The sequence below is a fragment of the Maylandia zebra genome, linkage group LG4 (assembly GCF_041146795.1).
Source record: "Maylandia zebra isolate NMK-2024a linkage group LG4, Mzebra_GT3a, whole genome shotgun sequence".
Lineage (NCBI taxonomy): Eukaryota > Metazoa > Chordata > Actinopteri > Cichliformes > Cichlidae > Maylandia > Maylandia zebra.
The window spans coordinates 19,456,124-19,474,552 of NC_135170.1; the positions used below are offsets into that span (position 1 = coordinate 19,456,124).

The window sequence follows — 18,429 nt, forward strand, 5'->3', positions numbered from 1 at the left end:
CTTGAATCACCTTTTTCTCTGTTCTGATGCTCATTTTGAACTTCAGCAGGTATTTTTGGCCACATCTAGATGCCTAAATATGTTGGGTTGCTGGCATGCGATTGGCTGATTAGATATGTGTTAACAAGTAGTTAAACAGGTGTACCTAATGAGTGCATTTGGTCCAAAAGCGACACAGACACGATATTCAAGATTTCAAAGTAGCTGATATATTTATTTCAGATCAGTGCTGCTGGTGGTCGTCTGTTTATAACAATCTCAACACAATATCAACCCAAAGGCAAGACTCGCAGCTGCCATTCAGAATACAAGAATCATACCTGATACGTCTCCGGAAGTGAAAACCAGCAGCTTTATATTGCTGAATATACAGTTTGTGTATATACAATATATGTTAAAGCAGGACACACTTGGAAGACTAAAGTTCAAACTTTTGCACAAACAATGACCGTGGAAGGACAATTAAGAAAGAAAAAAAAAAAAGGCAGCGTTTGTAAAAAAGCTTTACAAAATAAAGGAAGACAACATGCAACCTGGAGTCTGCACAAGCGGCAATGAACTGAGGGATAAATTGCTGTAGGAGAACTCAGCAGTACAATCTACACAAGAATATAACTACACTTTAAAGTCTCCATATGCCGCCATTCTGAGGTGTGCTGAAAGCCCTTCTGAACTTTCCAAATGATAAGAAATAACGATGATTACTCACAGAAAGCTGGCCAAATCTGAAAAGCTATCCCCCACCCAGCCCCATCTTTCCAGTTTAGCCTTTAGTCCACAGTAAGCCGGCCTTTTCTTCTAACCCAAAACTAAAGCGGTCAGGTGGAACAAACAGTTCACGAGATGGGACGTTTCAAGAGGCAAAAAGGTGTTGAGCGGTGCGATTTAAAATGAACAGAGGCAATTAATACATTATTCACATTCGTGCTTCTGAACCTTGCAGCTCGGGGCTTCTTTTCATAAATCTAACCTGCGCACAGTCACCCAGATATACACGTGTTGAAACACCCTGCAAGCCTCTGCAGAGGAAGCAAAAAACCAATATGAGAAAATCAAATGAGGCATGTCTCCTCCTGTGTCTCACACACACACACACGAACACATATAACATGATTATAGTCCTAAAAGCTCTGTGCAAGTCAGTTAATACAACACTGGGATATGAAGGTGAGTACTTTAAAATGGGGCTACGGGATGACTGAGATGTGCTGAAAACTCTGTTAATGAAATAACCGCTCCGGGGCTCCCGTGAGTATTTAAATCTACGCTCAGGCAGCTCTGAGTAGCTCTGTGAAATGATCGAATTTAATCAGTCTTTTCCCTCCCGTCAGCGGCGAAGCACAGGAGCATCGGGTTCAGTTCACATTATTATCAAAAAAGGATCCAGATGATGTTCACATGTGGGGAAGCGTTTCACTTCTAGTTGCAACGGATACAATATATATGAATAAAGGGATCGATCCTGGCCTAAGACTTCAGAGCCCTCTTCTTTATCCCGTCTTCTGCCACGAACTCTCACTGCATCTAAAATACAGACGTTTGGAGGTGAGATGTGAGACGTGAGGAGGTAGATTAACACACACAGAAACAAGACCTCGACGAGGCCGCTGCACCAACCTGTCCCTGCTGGGGATTGGCTGGCTGGCCGGAGGGCTGCTGTCCTGTTTGTCCATAGTACGCAGCCTGCTGCCTGTAGTACTCCGCCCAAGCTGCGCTGTAGTCCTGCTGGCCTCCCGTTGTGGATGCTGAACCTCCTCCTCCTCCTGCTGCTGCTGCTCCTGGAGCTGCAGGTGCTGTACCGGGTATAGAGCCGCCTGCCTGGGCTGAGAAACAGAAACAGACACAGACATGAAAAATTAAACAACAACAACAAAATTACATAAATTACTACCTAACATATGCAACATACTCGTACCCATCTTCTTGTAGTACTCCTCCCAGGCCTTGGTGTAGTCCGGCTGGCCCCCCGGTGTCTGTGCAGCCTGGGTCTGGTCACCTGCGGCTTGGGCACCTCCAGCCTGGTTTGCGGGGTACGGGGCTGGCGCAGCCCCCGATGGCTGCTGGTAGTACTGAGCGTAGTAGGCCGCCCAGGCTGCATTGGGGTCATTGGCTGCTGCCTTGCCTAGAAAAGACGCAGGGTGGAGGGGGTGAGGTCCTCATAGGGTGAGGGTGAGCCCCTGCTACTGGCCTGGAGACCGGGCTTGGAGACCAGGGGGAGGAAACAGAGACAGGGTTAGAGCCAGAGCTGCTACAGATAAAGACACCGCATCTCATCACATTTCCATCAGAACTCCTGTTGACCTTCTCAGATTAAAAAAAAAAACAAGTATAATGAGAAATAAGTGTGAGGGCTGAGCAGTAAACACTTAAAATCAGCAGAGGTGGTGAAGCCAGCAGTGACTCACTGGGGTCATGTGGTGGTTGAGGCTGCCACTGCTGGTAGGTGTTGCTCCAGCCCTGCGAGCTGTACTGGGGAGGACCTGGAGGACCACCACTGAGGAAAGAAGAAGCGCTTTCTTATTTAAAAAACCAAAAAAACCAAAAACATCTCAGGGTCATCGTCAGTTCTCTGAAATCTGCTTTAAAGCTGCAGCCACTCACTGTGGAGGTCCAGGAGCCCCAGGCGGTCCGGGGTTGTAGGGGTTTGGGCTGTAAGGAACCATTGGCCCAGCAGGACCTGGCCCAGCTGTCCCCGGGCCCACAGGACACAGTGGACCCTGAAACACATCACATGATGCCACATGCCGAGTGTTCTTCTTGATCGGTAACTTAAGAAATAATAATTAAGAATAATGATAATCTAGAATGACAAGCACCTCGATCTTCTCCTCAATGAGCTGCTTGGCGTGGTCGATCTGCTGCGGGGACCCACGAATGATAAAAAGCTTAAAGTTGGGGTCTCCGTTGGGGGGTGGCTGTCGAGAGATTTCCACGAATGCCCCCGTCTGCTGGTTGATGGACTTGACGTTCTCTCCTCCTCTGCCAATCACAAGCCCACACTTTTGGGCGGGAATAGAGAAGGTCATTTCCCCTCCGGGGGGACCCCAACCGCCTTGTCCCCCACCTCGCCCCCTATTGCCTGAAGGCATTCCTGGAGGACCTGGGGGACCCTGTGGACAATTATACCACATTACTTCACATATGCCCAGTACGTCACAGCCTCTGGTGATTTTGCCTCATCTGACTACGTTAAAAACAAACAAAAAAAAAACGAAACAAAAAAACAAGGCTAAGCACTTAATTTATCCAAATATTTATGGACGTTATGATGTGAGGCCTTCATCTATTGATTTATGATGTTTTAGAGTGTGACAGCTGATCCGTACCCCCTGTCCCTCCTCTCTGACCCGGATGCTCTGCAGCAGGTCGTTGATGATCTGAGCCGCGTGCTCGCAGCGTTCAGGCGGACCGCTGATGTGTGCGATCTTATCTGGACCGGTCCCGTCATCTGGAAGGGATTTAAAAGTGCATTAAGCGTTTGGGATTAACACTAAATGAAATCAATCAGGTCAGCTTCCAGCACCGGTCAAAGTGAGAATTAACAGCTTTCTGTAAATTAGGATCTCAAAAAAAGTGCAAAGTGGTAAAAAACAAAAACAAACAAAAAAGAAAACACGCTAAAGGGTCATGCCAGGTGACGTTCTGATGTGACCATTGTTCTTGTAACACTGGATCTATGCAGGGATCCTTCTTTATCTGATTTTCTTTTCAACATACAAGTCAAATCAATAGAAGAAGAAAAGGAGCCAATTTTACCAGCTCTACACAACAGCTTACGCAAAAGGCAATCACACTGCCTGAGTAAAAGATTCACCTGATACAAAGGGGCAAAGTACAGCAGATGCACAGGCTGTCAGGCTAGACAGCGAGTTTGTGACGCTTCATTTGTAGGCAAACTTTTACCCCCTCAAAAAATATCACTGCAATGGAGAAACCTGGTAATTATGTGTTTTAGGGCTTGTACTTCCAGGGGATTTGTGCCACCTAAAGACTCTCTGATGGATGGCAGTGCCAGCTGCCAGCATCTGTTCTGGTACTAATAACATTCATATTGATTTTACTAAATTTACTAAATTAAGTGGTGGCAGCTAAATGAGACCAAAACAGAGGAAAGCAGAACGTCAGCAAATGCGAAAGACGTATAAATGAAGCCACAACGCCGTCGTCAGAGCGTCCCACCTTGTTTGAACTGTATCCTGACTCCGGCATCATTCTGAATTTTCTTGATCATCTCTCCATTGCGTCCAATGACCACACCCACCGAGTGTCGTGGTACTGGGATCTAATATGACAAAAAAAAAAAAAACACATCTATTGCTTCCTCTGTTTGTGATTTGGTTAAAAAAATGTTTTTAAAAACCCTCTGCAGTCACTTCCAGTCTTGCTCCGACACACAAACTTACATCCATGCCGCCTCCCATTCGGGAGCTGAATTCGCTTCTTTCGCTGTAGCCGCCTTGGTCTCTGTCCCTCAGAATCTCCTGCACCATCTCCTGGGCTTGCTGAAAAACCATTAAGGATCAGGAAGCTCGGCACTATGCCACATTTACTTAGACACAATAACAGGACTTTAAAGTTATACCTGGACTTTGTATGGGTCTCCAATAATGCGCAGAGGCTTGTCAACGTTGGGTCCCTGAGAGGCATCCTGGATTAGGATCATCTTGACCCCTGCACGCTCCTGCATCCAATAACACATAATGAAACATAATTATCAGCCATACGCACTTGAAAGTGTTTACCTACTCTGGAGTTGCCTCCACTTAGGCTTTTACTGGCACACTAACAGGCTAATTTGGCTATTTTATATACAGTGAGCTTAATGTATAAGAATTATACTATCTATTATAAATTAGAAACATTAATGGCTTTAAAATGAATGTTGTGCTCCTCTTTAGTCCCACCCTTGCATGGTGCATGGATTGCTGCTATAAAGCATCAGGCTGACTGCTTTCAGTCTGCAGGAAAGCTCATGATCTTGCCCTGATCCAGTGTAAGACAAACCCAATTAAAAACCTCACATTCCTGTAGGATTAAATTAACTCAGACCTTTGCTGCTATTTTAATGTGAAAATACTGACTTTAAGAAAAAGGTTCAGATTTGGCCTAATCAACTCTGGTTGGGTCATGCTGACTTCTAAAAATGCTGAAGCAAAAAACATGAAACTTACCTGTAGCTGTTTGATGGTCTCTCCTCCCTTGCCGATGACTAGGCCGGCCTTGCCGGCTGGGATCATCATCTCATGAACTGCGCCGTTCTGCCCGTTGCTGGAGTCATGATAAGAAGAAAGAGGGGGAGTACCTCTTCCTCGGGAGACTATCTCATTTAGCAGCCTCTTGGCTTTCCTAACCAAGGGAGGAGCTGATTGGTTACTTCATTTAAGAAACACATCACTCTAGTGTTTAGAATTAAGCACCAGACCGTTAAAACGCTTCCACATAAAACTGCAATGAGTGTATTTGTATGACGTCTAAAACTCACTGTATGGAGTCTTGTGTCCCTGTGAGGGAGACGTTTCTCTCTGGAAGACCTCCACTGTCTGCACAGGCAGAAAATGTTCATATTTAACAAACTGAGCATAAAAATAATAATAATCAGAAGAAGTTTACACACACTCATCCTGGGCATGAATGTCATGGTAATTTCAGGCTTTTAATCATTTCTTTGAACTGTTCTTTATCCAGGGTGGTTAGTGACTGTACAGCATACACCTTTAATGACTTAAAAAAATGTAGTTTCAATATTTTTTCGATTTTCTACAATCCACACAGTCTCAAAAGTATAGATAAAGTTAAATGTCTGTTAGTGAGTTGTACCTTAACCGGATGCTTTTGGTAGTCATCAAAAAACTTCTGGCAAAATTACAGCTGGATATCTGACCACGCTTCCTGACAGAATTTAGAAGAGTTCATTTAAACTTGTTGGTTTTCTAGCACAGACTCAGATTTTAATCTTAAAGCATTAAGCATACAATAGGGTTGAGATCAGGGCTTTGGGAAGACCATTCCAAAAGTGTCAGCCTGCTTTTATCTATTCCAAATGCAGTTTTGATTTGTGTTTAGGATCATGGCCCTGGTGGGACACCCAACTGTGTTGGAGTTTCACTTATCTAGCTGTTGATTTGAGGTGAAGTTGAAGAATTTGGAGATAGTCCTCCTTCCTCATTATTCCAACTTCTTTGTGCAATGTACCAGTACCACTGGCAGCTAAACAGTCTCAGAGCATGATACTACCACCACCATGCTTGACATTACAGCGTTAGATACAGTGTTCTTAGGTGCCTTTACTCCTCCAAAGTAGTAAAGGAGAGGCCTCTTGTGGGAAGCGTGACCATAAAGCTTTTCTCCAGAAGGCATTCAGCTTGTCCATGTGTGGAAATTTGAGTAAAGCCTGAAGGTGTCCACTTTGGAGCAGGGGCTTCTTTCTTGGTCGGCACCCTCTCAGACTACGTCCACACTAGCCCGGATAGATTTGAAAACGTCGTTTTAGAAAGTCTGCGTTTTTGAGTGTCCACACTGCGACGGGACAGCTCTGTTTTCAAATGTATGCGTTTTCAAAACGCCGTCTCAGTGTGGACGGGAGGCCAAAACGGAGAGAAAACGATGCATTTTCAAATGAAAACGCATTAGTGTGGACGTAGCCTCAGTTCATGATGATGTAAAGCTTGTTTCACTGTGGCAGTGACACTGGTGTTCCAGCAGTCTTTTATGGCAGGCTTGAGTCTTGGTGGTTCCTGGGTTGTTCCTAAACATCTTAACCAGTTGCTTTTAAACTGAGGGTGACCGCTGGGGTCTTCTTCAGATCTTGGCAAAGTGGTGACATATCTGAAAAACTTTACTTCAGATATTTTTTGTTTGAATCCATGATTGTGATATCTGCAGTTGTTTAGAAATGGCTCCAAGAGACTCACCCACCTTGTGTAAATCTACAATTCTCCATCTTAGATCTTCACTAAATGCCTTTCAGTGAAGAACAGCATTAAGTGAGCGTATGTAAAGGTTTGACCCTATGTGGATTAGAGAAAATCCAAAATAAACCCAAACTTGTACACTAAATTCTTGTTTTATAAAGTAATTAAAGATGCATGCTGTACAATCATTTCACCCTGAAAAAAGAAAACCCCAAATTACACTGACATTCACGCCCAGGATGAGTATCTGTAGACGACGAGTGCAACCAGTACCTGGAGCTATCTGAACCTTGCAACCCGACTCTTGCTGTATCTTATTGATCTGTTCACCGCCACGGCCAATAACTGAAGAGAGAAGGTGGGGTTTAAAAAAAAGTGTGGTATACAGTACGTGTTAAAATAAAGCTGGGCTACACTCACTGAGTCCCACCATACTGTCTGGAACACTGTACTCCTCTGTGGTGGAGGTGGGTCTGATGCCATGATTACAGGAGGGATACAAAGGTGGGGGGGAAAAAAGCAATAAATCAGACAATAGCAAAGTCAGATTAATACACAGTCACCTGAGAGGTACGAGATCTCACCTTTGCTGTGCAAGAGCAGCTAGCTGTGCACCAATAGCTGAATGAGAAAACAAGGCAGGGGAGAGGTTTAGGATTACCAACGGACTAATGTGGAGGACGCAGACACCCACTGTTGACTGTAGGTCACAAATAACAATGCATGCAACAGTAAGATGAACTCACACAGCGCTTTGGCTGACTCCAAGTCACTCTGAGCAGCCAGCTTCTTGGTATCTGGCTCATCTGTCAGAGGAGGAAATGAAATGAATGTTCATAGGAGACTCCCTGGAACTAAAATAATCACAAAGCGAAATAAAGGTGCAGTCACCAGTATTTGTGTCCTCTAGCTGTCGTTTCTGCGCAGTGAAGGGAAAACTATCTGGAGCAGTGCTGTTGTTCACAGGAGGACCAGCGTCGCCCCCGATCTTAGCTGCGATCTGAAACACAAGCAGAAGATTTGCCAGATAGTTCACTGTAGTGCAGCAGATCTACAGTATTACTGCTTTTTAATGATTTTTACACATTTTTCTGATTTCCCCCCAAGCTCCCTCCTTGGGGTTAACCCACCCACGGAAATCCTGGGAATGCCTCTGGCGTGACTGTAGTTTATTTTATGGATCAGATCCACCATTACATTAAGATAAATAGAGTATTTTTTTTAATGAGCTATGTGATGGATACTGATGTGTTCAGGCCTGAGGTTGGGAAGAGTCCCACAGCTCTGGAAAACCTCCTGTGTTGTACCAGTGCCAAAGACTTCACGCCCCAAGGACCTCAACAGCTACAGGCCGGTGGCTCTGACATCCCACCTGATGAAGACCCTGGAGCGGTTGGTCCTGGCTCAGCTTCGGCGCCTAATAAGCTCATCACTGGACCCACTTCAGTTTGCCTACCAGCCTGGCATTGGAGCGGATGATGCAGTCATTCACCTCCTACATCGTTCCCTCGCTCACCTGGAGACCGCTGGAAGCACTGTGAGAATCATGTTCTTTGATTTCTCCAGTGCCTTCAACACCATTCTTCCCTCGGTTCTAAAGGACAAGCTGGTGAACTCTGGAGTGGACCATCACCTCACTACCTGGATCCTGGACTACCTCACCGACCGACCACAGTATGTGAGGACTCAGGGCTGTGTGTCGGACAGGGTCGTCTGCAGTACGGGGGCCCCACAGGGAACGGTTCTGGCTCCGTTCCTCTTCACCATCTACACTGCAGACTTCTCCCACAATTCCACCCAGTGCTTCCTGCAGAAGTTCTCTGATGACTCTGCAATAGTCGGCCTCATCACTGATGGGGACGACAAGGAGTACAGAGGTCTGACCCAAGACTTTGTGGACTGGTGCCAGCTGAACTACCTCCAGATCAACGCCAGTAAAACCAAGGAACTGGTGGTAGACTTCCGCAGGCACAAGCATTCTCCACTGCAACCACTGAACATCCAAGGTATGGACATTGAGGCTGTGGACAGCTACAGGTACCTTGGTGTTCATCTGAACAACAGACTGGACTGGACTCATAACTCAGACGCCCTCTACAGGAAAGGGCAGAGCAGGTTGTACCTGCTGCGGAGACTCAGGTCGTTTGGGGTGGAGGGCCCACTCCTGAAGACCTTCTATGACTCTGTGGTGGCCTCAGCCATCTTTTATGGCGTGGTCTGCTGGGGCGGCAGCATCTCTGCTGGGGACAGGAAGAGACTGAACAGGGTGATCCGAAGGGCCAGCTCTGTTCTAGGATGCCCTCTGGACCCAGTGGAGGTGGTGAGTGACAGGAGAACGGCGGCTAAGCTGTCATCCCTGATGGACAACATCTCCCACCCCATGCAGCAGACTGTGACAGCACTGAGCAGCTCCTTCAGTGGGAGACTGCGGCACCCACGGTGTGGGACGGAGAGATTTCGCAGGTCTTTCCTCCCCACTGCTGTCAGACTCCATAATAAAGACTTTAACTGATCAAGCACACACATCCATACATATGCAATAATACTAAGTGCAATAATCCTTTCTGTCATCGTTGTATTTTTACTCAGTTGTATATAGCATTTGTATTTGTATTCTATTTTTATCTTATTGTATATTTATTTTATTTTATTCTACTGTATATAGTATTTTATTTTATTCTATTCTGTACAGTTGTGTACTGTATTTATTCTTATTGTATTCTAATTTTTGCCTCATAACTTTTGCACTGTCCACTTCCTGCTGTGACAAAACAAATTTCCCACGTGTGGGACTAATAAAGGTTATCTTATCTTATCTTTTCTATTCTTTGGCCTTGAGCAGCACACACCTGAATTATCCTGAAACACCTTTATATAAACTACTAACATTCATAATGTAGCTCAGCGCAGAGGAAGAAGCTGGTAGTGAAGTGAAGATAATAATGTTCTCTGAAGGTTTTCAGTGTTGTCACACTGGATATTTGGTGGGACGCTGAAACTGTCCGGCCTCAGTTAAAGCTAACGCTGACATGTGATGGATGAAGCGGCAGAGGTGTGCCTGACTGTAGACACATTCACCATGAAGTGTTCGAATGTCAAATTTAACCTGGTCTCAGGTGTGTCCGCCTTCATACATGCTAGCTTCTTAGCTGTCTGTCTCATCCCTGCCTCACCTGCCGGGCCCGCTGCACCGCGTCCGCAAACGCATCCTTCTTGGCGCCCCCCGCTCCGTTCCCCACAGCCGCCTGTCCGGGCAGAGGAGCCCCGGGGACGGGCGGAGGTACCGCGTTGTACTCCGACATGGTATCCAGAAAAGACCGAAGAGGAGAGAGAAGCAGAAAGCCGGGATCAGAGCTACGCAGGAGTGGGATGGGAAGTCAAGAAAGTGACGGGAAGGATATCGCCGGTTGGAGACACGACGGAGGCCGGCGAGGATCATTCGCAATTTTATTGTTGTTTTGGTGGTAGCTGATTTATTATCATAGAAAACATGATCAAAGCTCATATGCAGGATGTAAAAGAGACTTTTTATTTTAAAAAAAATAGTTGTGCTTGAGCGATTTAACAGCCTATCCAAAGCCCAATAACTTATGTTTTTTTAAATAGATTTTGTATTATGAACAAAAAATATAAAAAGGAAAAGTAACCGAACTTTAATTGTGGTGGGATACAGGTGCAATATAGCAGAAATGAACTACTTTGGTCCAGCACTACAGTAAACATGGTTTAGGTATTTTCCACCTCCGTCCCAAGTTACTTACATCTTCCCAATAAGATGACTCTTGCTTAAAAATATAAAACTGCAGTCGACCTTTCAAGTCTGTTTTCTGAGTAAAGTTTGAGCCAAATCATGAAACACTTGAAATGCAATTATCGTAATAAACTCAGCAACCATTTCAGATTTTTTAAAATCAGCTGTGATTCTTATGGTGCACTTCTATGAAATGCGATCTAATATCAGCTGTACTTGTACTCCAAGTTTCTAGTATCGGAGAGACTTGGGCTATATGTGTCTTATGGACTTTGAATCAACACTGGGACAAATATTTTGTCATGTATTCAAGTAACTGTGAGTGGAGCTGTGGAACACGCAAGATTTCTTTGATGGCTTGTCGATTTCTAACATATCTCCCAGGAAGTCAATATAGGTTCTCCTCTATATTGACTTCCTGGGAGTCAATATAGAGGAGAACCTTTCCTGGAGTGTGAACACCTCCGAGCTGCTGAAAAAGGCCCAACAGAGACTGTACTTCCTGAGAATTCTCAGGAGGAATAACATCACACAGAAACTGCTGGTGTCCTTCTACAGAGCCACCATTGAGAGTGTTCTAACTTACTGCATATGTATTTGGTACACTAGCTGCACAGGGGCTCAGAGGAAAGCACTCCAAGGGATCATTAACACCGCCCAAAAGATCACTGGCTGCCCTCTCCCCACACTGGAAGTTCTACACAATGCCCACTGTTTTAAAAAGGCCCAAAACATCATAAAAGACACCTCACATCCTGGCCACTCCCTGTTCGAACTGTTGCCCTCAGGCAGACGGTACAGGGCAATCAGAGCAAGGACTAATAGACTCAAACACAGCTGTTATCCAACTGCAATAACACATCTGAATACTACAAAAAAATGTCCATCACGCCACTCTTGTGTTAATCCATGCACGGTCTGAAGCATGTGTGTGGGAATGTATGTGAATGTTTTACTGTTACATCTTATTAGTATTTTAAGTATTCTATCTATTTTATTTATTGAATTTTATTGTTTTATTTATATTTTGATATTGCTAGGGATGATGCAATGATCGGGGACCATTCTTCATTTCGTTGTTCTCGTGACAATGACAATAAAGTTTCTGATTCTGATTCTGATCAATGACACCGTAAATTTGTAGTTTTTTTAAAAAAAAATAATGCATTGTATTAGTTGCATCTTTAAAATATGTTTATCAAAATGTGTAATTCTAATGATTATTTAAACATAATTTTATGCAGTAAAATATATGGAAATTAAATTAGGGCATTAACAGATGGAACTAAGTTTTTTACACTGCAGCATTTTGCTGTAAATTCTTTTCTTAGAGTGAAAGTACTGGGTTGCAAAATTATTACAGTCTACATTTCAAAGTTGTTGTTTTTTATCACAAGCAAAATACAGAAAACAGTCAAACATAAAATCTTTATTGAATTCTTAACGTTGAACCATTTAATGTAGAATCAGGGGCAAATATAAGGTTTGGGCTAGGGTGGCATCAGCCGTTTTGACAACGAGAATCTGCTAACTATATTAAAACCAACTGAAGGTTGCATAGCTTATTACATAAAAAAATAACCTATTTTTAAAAAATCAGGATCTTAGTACCTCTGTTTCAATCCAGTTTTTTTAGTTTGCTTAGCAAGTTCCTGCATTTGAGTTTTTATAGAGTTTTTCTTCTAATGAATAACTATCTTGTCCGTTGTGGGAATTGCTGGTTAATCATTTTCATCAGGCAGAGGACTTTCATCCACATGACTGGCTGAGGCGCTCATGCTGCCAATCCCCGAGGTGACATCAGAGTTTCCAGCTCTGGTCTTCAGCCATTCAGACACTTTGGCACGTGCTCTTTGATTAAAAAGTTCTGACATGTTCCCGAACTCGGAGGGAACGTCTCCGCACACTGAAACAGAAATTGAATGCTATTTGATATCATACCCACAAGTAAAAATATAAAACAAATTCAGAGTTTTCTCTAATTAATATCAACTCACTGCTTGGAATGAAAACTCCATCCAAGCTGGCTCCTCGCTTCACAAATGGTTGTTTTGGTTCTTCTGGTTCATTTACAACAGCTCTCAACATTCGGTCTATCAGCTCTTGCTCCCTCCTGTTCCACTCTTCTTCTGTCAGCACAGGCTGTTTTTTCCCTTGTTTGCTTTCAGCAGTGAAGCATTGTTCCTTGTTCCGTGTAATCAAATCAATTATTTTTTGGAAGAGCAGTTTGACAGGAAAATGATAACCCAAACTATGGCAGTTGAGGACATGATATCTGTACCCACACTTTTCCACCAGCCACTGGAGGCTTTTCCCCTCTCCTGCAATGTGCTCCTCAATGAGTCTGTCATTCAGCCAGTCTCCCCAGGTGAACAACACCATGCAATGTCTCCACACTCTCTCTCCAAAGGGCATCAAAAGCTCAACCAGTGCTTTGTGGTCTTCCTCTGTGAATGCTTTGGAAATGGGAACAACCAAGAGAAAAACATGAGGGCCTGGAGCGCACATGGAGACGCTGCGGAGAACTTCTTCTTTTAGCCAGACAGGAGCCGTCGTGTCTGCAGGCCAGCCTGGAGTCTCAACGACTGCAACATTTATTCCACCTAAATTTCCTTCATGCTTTACACACTTTTCTGTTCTTCTCTGGTCCTCGAATTCCTGCACAATTTTTTTTTTATTTAACAATTGTTACAGATCTGATAAATTAAATTAAATCTTATCCTTTCTATATCACATTTCAATTCAGGCAGCATATTGGGTTACCTTTTTCAACAAACTTCTCTCAAATATTGTTTTGAAAAAGATTTTGTTTCCTGCCATACTCTTCCCAGATTCCTCTCTGCCAAGCAGTACAATCCTCAGGTCAGTGATTTTCAGCCTCTCTCCTGTAAAAAAGTAAAGTTTAAACTGAAAGAGTGACTAAAATAATGCCATAATTATTTGATGATTTTTTGATTACCTTCAAATAACTTTCCCAGTATTCTTGATTGTCTTTCAGTGGTCTTTCTGATCCTTCTAGCTAATTTTCCTTCTGCCTCTTTTCTGGCCTCCAGCTGTGCTTCACGATCCGGATCAACTTCATAATGTGAGTTTTCATTTCCTGCCCACATCTCTTCAATCTTCTCCAGGAGATCTTGTACCTGCATCTCATCATTATCCTTCATGTTGTCCAGGACGTGGTACCTGTTCCCACACTGCTTCATCAGCCACTGCAGACCTTCCTCACTCTCTATACGTTCTTCCACAGTCTTCACTCCCAGCCAATCACCTCTAGTGAACAGAACAATGGTGTGCTTCCAGACATCATCCCTAAACAGACTCATGTGCTCCTGAGTAGTAATACGATGGCACCTATCCAATATGGCGGCCAACCGGTTTCGTGCGTGTGCGCATGCGCGTTCAGTAATACGATGGCACCTATCCAAGATGGCGGCCAACCAAACCGGTTTGAGAACCGGTTTGACCGGTTTCGTGCGTGTGCGCATGCGCGTTCAGTAATTCGATGGCACTAGTCCAAGATGGCGGCCAACCAAACCGATTTGACCAGTTTCGTGTGTGTGTGCGCATGCGTGTTCAGGTGTGGAAATACCACAGGGTATCAGAGGGGTTATATGAGTTTATGTGTTTTTAACGGGGTTTTAATTTAATCAAACCATAGGGTTTTTAATTAAACTATTTTTTCACTTAGGTGTATCGCAACATTCAGTTATGCATGTGTTCTTAAAAGCAATTCTTTGTTTCTTGTTTCATTCTTGGCGGAGTGGAAGCTGTTTTGGTTCACAGTGCGCCTTAACAAAGAGGGTGTGCTCTAGTCAAAAGTGTTGGTAATAGTGTTTTAATCACACTAATTTTCTAAATCTGACAATGTCTCAGCTTGCAGTGAGGCATGCATTTTATTTTATAAATGGCACAAATGGGAATTTCTTCTGAATGGGTGATGTCAGCATGTTCACAAGCGTTTCATTTAATCAAACCCCTAGTTTTAATTTAACTAGTTTTTACACATCTACTGGGGTTTCTTTCCAGGGTTGATGCGATCATTTTATTTAAAAATCGGGATTTCGGAATGTTGAACTAAGAGTGAGACAAAACCAGCCAGCTAGTTTTTAACACAGTAAATGTTACAAATAGCATTCAGTCCTTTAGAAAATAAATGCTATAAGCAGCCAGTATCGCTCTTTTCATCAGCCCTTTAGAAAATAAACGCTACAGTGATACTTCTAAAACCAGTCGCCCAGACCCGCTCCAACTTTTCAACAGCTGGCTAATTGTTTGAATTTGTTCAGGATTGTAAAAGCCCACCGCTGGGTATCACTTAGTTGTTGAGAGCACCATGCGAACAAGGGCCCAGCCTATTGTTTAAAGTGGCCAGTATTGGCTCTTTTTGTAATTCCTCGACAAGGTAAATGGGGCAGTTGGTACCAGTCGGGTGGCGACCCCGCCTATTGTCTGAAGTATCGGCTCCTTTGTAATTCCTTGAGAAGACAAAAGCCCTGTAGGGTCTCATTTAAATTGATTGGAGACATCTTGTTTCATTCTTGGCGGAGTGGAAGCTGTTTTGGTTCACAGTGCGCCTTAACAAAGAGGGTGTGCTCTAGTCAAAAGTGTTGGTAATAGTGTTTTAATCACACTAATTTTCTAAATCTGACAATGTCTCAGCTTGCGGTGAGGCATGCATTTTATTTTATAAACGGCACAAATGGGAATTTCTTCTGAATGGGTGATGTCAGCATGTTCACAAGCGTTTCATTTAATCAAACCCCTAGTTTTAATTTAACTAGTTTTTACACATCTACTGGGGTTTCTTTCCAGGGTTGATGCGATCATTTTATTTAAAAACGGATCAAACGGGCCATTTCTTCTGTAAGGGGTTTCATGGTTTCAGAGTAGTTTTTAACACAACAGATAGTCGCAAATAACATTCAGCCCTTTAGAAAATAAACGCTACAGTGATACTTCTAAAACACGCTGCACACAATGTCACCTTTTCCCCCAAAGCAGCCAGTATCGCTCTTTTCAAACTAATCGTCTTTTAAATACACTCATTTTGTGATTCTGGTGTCACACCATGCACCGATGCAAGCATTTTATTTATTTAAAAACGGATCAAACGGGCCATTTCTTCTGTAAGTGGTTTCATGGTTTCAGAGTAGTTTTTAACACAACAGATAGTCGCAAATAACATTCAGCCCTTTAGAAAATAAACGCTACAGTGATACTTCTAAAACCAGTCGCCCAGACCCGCTCCAACTTTTCAACAGCTGGCTAATTGTTTGAATTTGTTCAGGATTGTAAAAGCCCACCGCTGGGTATCACTTAGTTGTTGAGAGCACCATGCGAACAAGGGCCCAGCCTATTGTTTAAAGTGGCCAGTATTGGCTCTTTTTGTAATTCCTCGACAAGGTAAATGGGGCAGTTGGTACCAGTCGGGTGGCGACCCCGCCTATTGTCTGAAGTATCGGCTCCTTTGTAATTCCTTGAGAAGACAAAAGCCCTGTAGGGCCTCATTTAAATTGATTGGAGACATACCTTTCTTTTTGGAAACACCCACCCTATATAAAAAACACGCTCAGAGCCCGATACCCTGAGCCATTTACGCCTCAAGATTCGCTGCAGAGCACACCATTTTCTTTGCGATCATCAACACTAACATCGTTCTTTATAACATGGACATCGTAAACGGTAAGTAAAACAAAACCTATTATTGGATTTTTAAAAAGTGTTATGTTAACATATTATAGGATATTCAAACTATCTTTTTTTCCTAAAACAAAAGCTTAATTTTTAGGAGTTCGGGAGAACGGCCCAGGACCCTTTTCTTTAGAAACGGGCGCTTTTACAGCTGGAACTAGTTCTCTAACAGGCACAAGGTGTGTACAGCATTACTGGATTTTTAAACGTATGTATGTTTTAAACTAGCGATTGTTTTAAATTATGTAATAACGTTTTTGTTTGTTCCAGGGTTAACAAACTGAGCAGGAAAACATTCAGACACCGCTACCACAGAGCCCTACCTTACATCAGGTGTGTATACAACGGGATGTATAGTTGTGTATTTTTTTTTTTTTAAAGGGGTTTAAACAATTACAAATGTTCTAAACTGACCGTTTTACACCTACAGAGCCACGCCAGAGAACCGGGTGTGTGGAGAAGCAGGACCATCCCGAATAACGCACACTACAAGGTAAGCATAGGCATATATAAATTAGATAAAAAGAGATAGAGAGGGAGACACGCTTATTCAGTTTGAAATGGGTACATGTATAATATGTTTTAACACATGTCTATCTATCTTCACAGACTGCAGAACAGCACCCCTCCTCATAATGATCAGGACACCATACGATTCCAGACGTTTTTGGAATGTTTAAGCAGTATCGACCTCCCAGAACAACAAAAACCTGGAGCTTTGTGCAACAGTGGAGAGTCAGAACCGATCTTCATCAGCGAACCTGCAACACCCCCGAGTGAGTGGCTACCTCGCGATTTCTCTGATGTTTTTGAGTACAGCATGTCAGATTTTGATCTAGTTCATATACCCACCACCCCAGAATGTGTCAGAAATAGCGTTGATTCACACATAGATTTCGAAGAAGACGGCATAACAGACTCTCAAATATCAGCGGCGTATGATGCTTACATAAAGCTTCCAGACGCTCAGCCTGCTGAACAAAGTCATATAGCTTCAATAGCTTCAATAGCTGATAAATTATGTTTGATTGAAGCTAGACTCAATCAATACCACCAAGAAGCACAGGTACAAAGGCAACAGTTTACCAAACTCATAAACAAAGTGTGTAGTACATTAGACAACATCTGCAGCAAAATTTCAAGTCCCTGACTTTTAAAATCCAGACCATGGACCCTCCAAATAAATTATTTAAACATAATAACGGAACCTCCACTCCTGTTAGATGTTTTGACTTAGAGACTTTTATGCAGTGGGCTGAAGAAACAGATAAAAAATTAGACGATATTATAGCTAGACTTAATAGGGTGCCTGCATCAGCCTCATCCGATACACATCCTTGTCAGACTGTTCCTACGTCTGCTATTGCTGATGGGGCTATTGTTGCTAATAATAGTGATAGTACAGCTGGTGTTGCTCGGGCCGTTGCTGTTACTGATGCTAACCATATAGCTTGTGCTGCTGGTGATTTTGCGTCTGATGCACAATCTAGCCGGGTCACCTCTGCTGCAGCTACTGCAGTTGTTATTGAGCCCGTTGTGCAGTCTGGGTCCGGCAGCCGCTCTCAGTCACACATTAGAGAGATACCTAATTTTAATGCTCGCGAATTGCGTGAACGCCTTGATTTTAGGGGTATAAGTCTCGATCATCCAGAACAAGTGCCGGCGCGAGTGCGCGAGTGCTTAGCCAATGTGATAGACAGAGCTGTGGCGGGATCCCAACAGGGCAGTGTTCTAAACGTGGTCCTGCGTGGCCCCTCGCTGGCTTCAGATGTTCAGGCTGTTTTAAACGCTGATGATCGGTATGATCCGGAGCTGTTTCTCGATCAAATTGCACAAGTTATGCAGAGTAATGATGAATCTATCGGTGATGATGAATTAGAGTTTATTGTCACGGTAGCTCAGAACAGTAGTGGCGGGTCTCGCTTAAGACTGGCGCACATACCTTATGATGAGATTCTCTCAAAGAAAGGCAGACATTTATACACACCAAACAACACAAACAACAATTTGTGCTTCTCCCTATGCATAGCACATTCATTAAACTCATCATCCTCTGAGCATGAAAAACTTGCTACA

At 43.5% G+C, this 18,429-nt stretch overlaps 2 protein-coding genes and 1 long non-coding RNA gene across 4 annotated transcripts; 1 reads left to right on the forward strand and 2 right to left on the reverse strand.

The window, feature by feature from the left end:
• Positions 1 to 186: 186 nt before the first annotated feature.
• Positions 187 to 11,966, reverse strand: LOC101471015 (far upstream element-binding protein 2). Of its 2 annotated transcripts, XM_004558445.5 has the most exons (18): positions 10,085 to 11,966; positions 7,803 to 7,911; positions 7,658 to 7,717; positions 7,496 to 7,532; positions 7,332 to 7,384; positions 7,185 to 7,256; positions 5,483 to 5,540; positions 5,172 to 5,346; positions 4,583 to 4,681; positions 4,404 to 4,502; positions 4,180 to 4,282; positions 3,327 to 3,448; positions 2,817 to 3,110; positions 2,602 to 2,717; positions 2,406 to 2,494; positions 1,916 to 2,122; positions 1,618 to 1,823; positions 187 to 1,524 (listed from the first exon to the last, which is right to left on the reverse strand). In XM_004558445.5, the coding sequence occupies exons 1-18, from the start codon at positions 10,211 to 10,213 to the stop codon at positions 1,516 to 1,518; spliced, it is 2,037 nt and encodes a 678-aa protein (XP_004558502.2). In that variant the 5' UTR covers positions 10,214 to 11,966; the 3' UTR covers positions 187 to 1,515. The 2 variants fall into 2 exon arrangements, with proteins under 2 accessions (XP_004558502.2, XP_004558504.2); XM_004558447.5 differs by lacking the exons at positions 187 to 1,524; positions 1,618 to 1,823 and having other exon boundaries at positions 1,980 to 2,200.
• A 105-nt stretch (positions 11,967 to 12,071) lies between these two features.
• Positions 12,072 to 13,988, reverse strand: LOC101470730 (GTPase IMAP family member 8). Its single transcript, XM_076883116.1, has 4 exons — positions 13,622 to 13,988; positions 13,426 to 13,547; positions 12,660 to 13,320; positions 12,072 to 12,568 (listed from the first exon to the last, which is right to left on the reverse strand). Exons 1-4 carry the CDS (start codon positions 13,983 to 13,985, stop codon positions 12,384 to 12,386), a joined length of 1,332 nt encoding a protein of 443 aa, XP_076739231.1. The 5' UTR covers positions 13,986 to 13,988; the 3' UTR covers positions 12,072 to 12,383.
• Positions 13,989 to 16,020: 2,032 nt separating this feature from the next.
• LOC143418358 (uncharacterized) lies at positions 16,021 to 17,721 on the forward strand. The gene is made up of 4 exons (XR_013098323.1): positions 16,021 to 16,532; positions 16,624 to 16,686; positions 16,784 to 16,846; positions 16,963 to 17,721. It is a non-coding gene; the product is annotated as an uncharacterized LOC143418358 (long non-coding RNA).
• The last annotated feature ends 708 nt before the right edge of the window (positions 17,722 to 18,429 follow it).

Excerpts from the sequence above, each read along its gene's own strand:
- LOC101470730 (XM_076883116.1), bottom strand. The coding sequence starts at position 13,985 with ATGAGTCTGTTTAGGGATGATGTCTGGAAGCACACCATTGTTCTGTTC. Across the intron at positions 13,548-13,621 it reads ACTGGGAAAGTTATTTGAAG|GAGAGAGGCTGAAAATCACT; the intron begins GTAATCAAAAAA and ends ACTTTTTTACAG. Across the intron at positions 13,321-13,425 it reads AGAGAAGTTTGTTGAAAAAG|GAATTCGAGGACCAGAGAAG; the intron begins GTAACCCAATAT and ends AAAATTGTGCAG.
- LOC101471015 (XM_004558445.5), bottom strand. The coding sequence starts at position 10,213 with ATGTCGGAGTACAACGCGGTACCTCCGCCCGTCCCCGGGGCTCCTCTG. Across the intron at positions 7,912-10,084 it reads CGGTGCAGCGGGCCCGGCAG|ATCGCAGCTAAGATCGGGGG; the intron begins GTGAGGCAGGGA and ends CTTGTGTTTCAG. Across the intron at positions 1,824-1,915 it reads GGAGTACTACAAGAAGATGG|CCCAGGCAGGCGGCTCTATA; the intron begins GTACGAGTATGT and ends TCTGTTTCTCAG.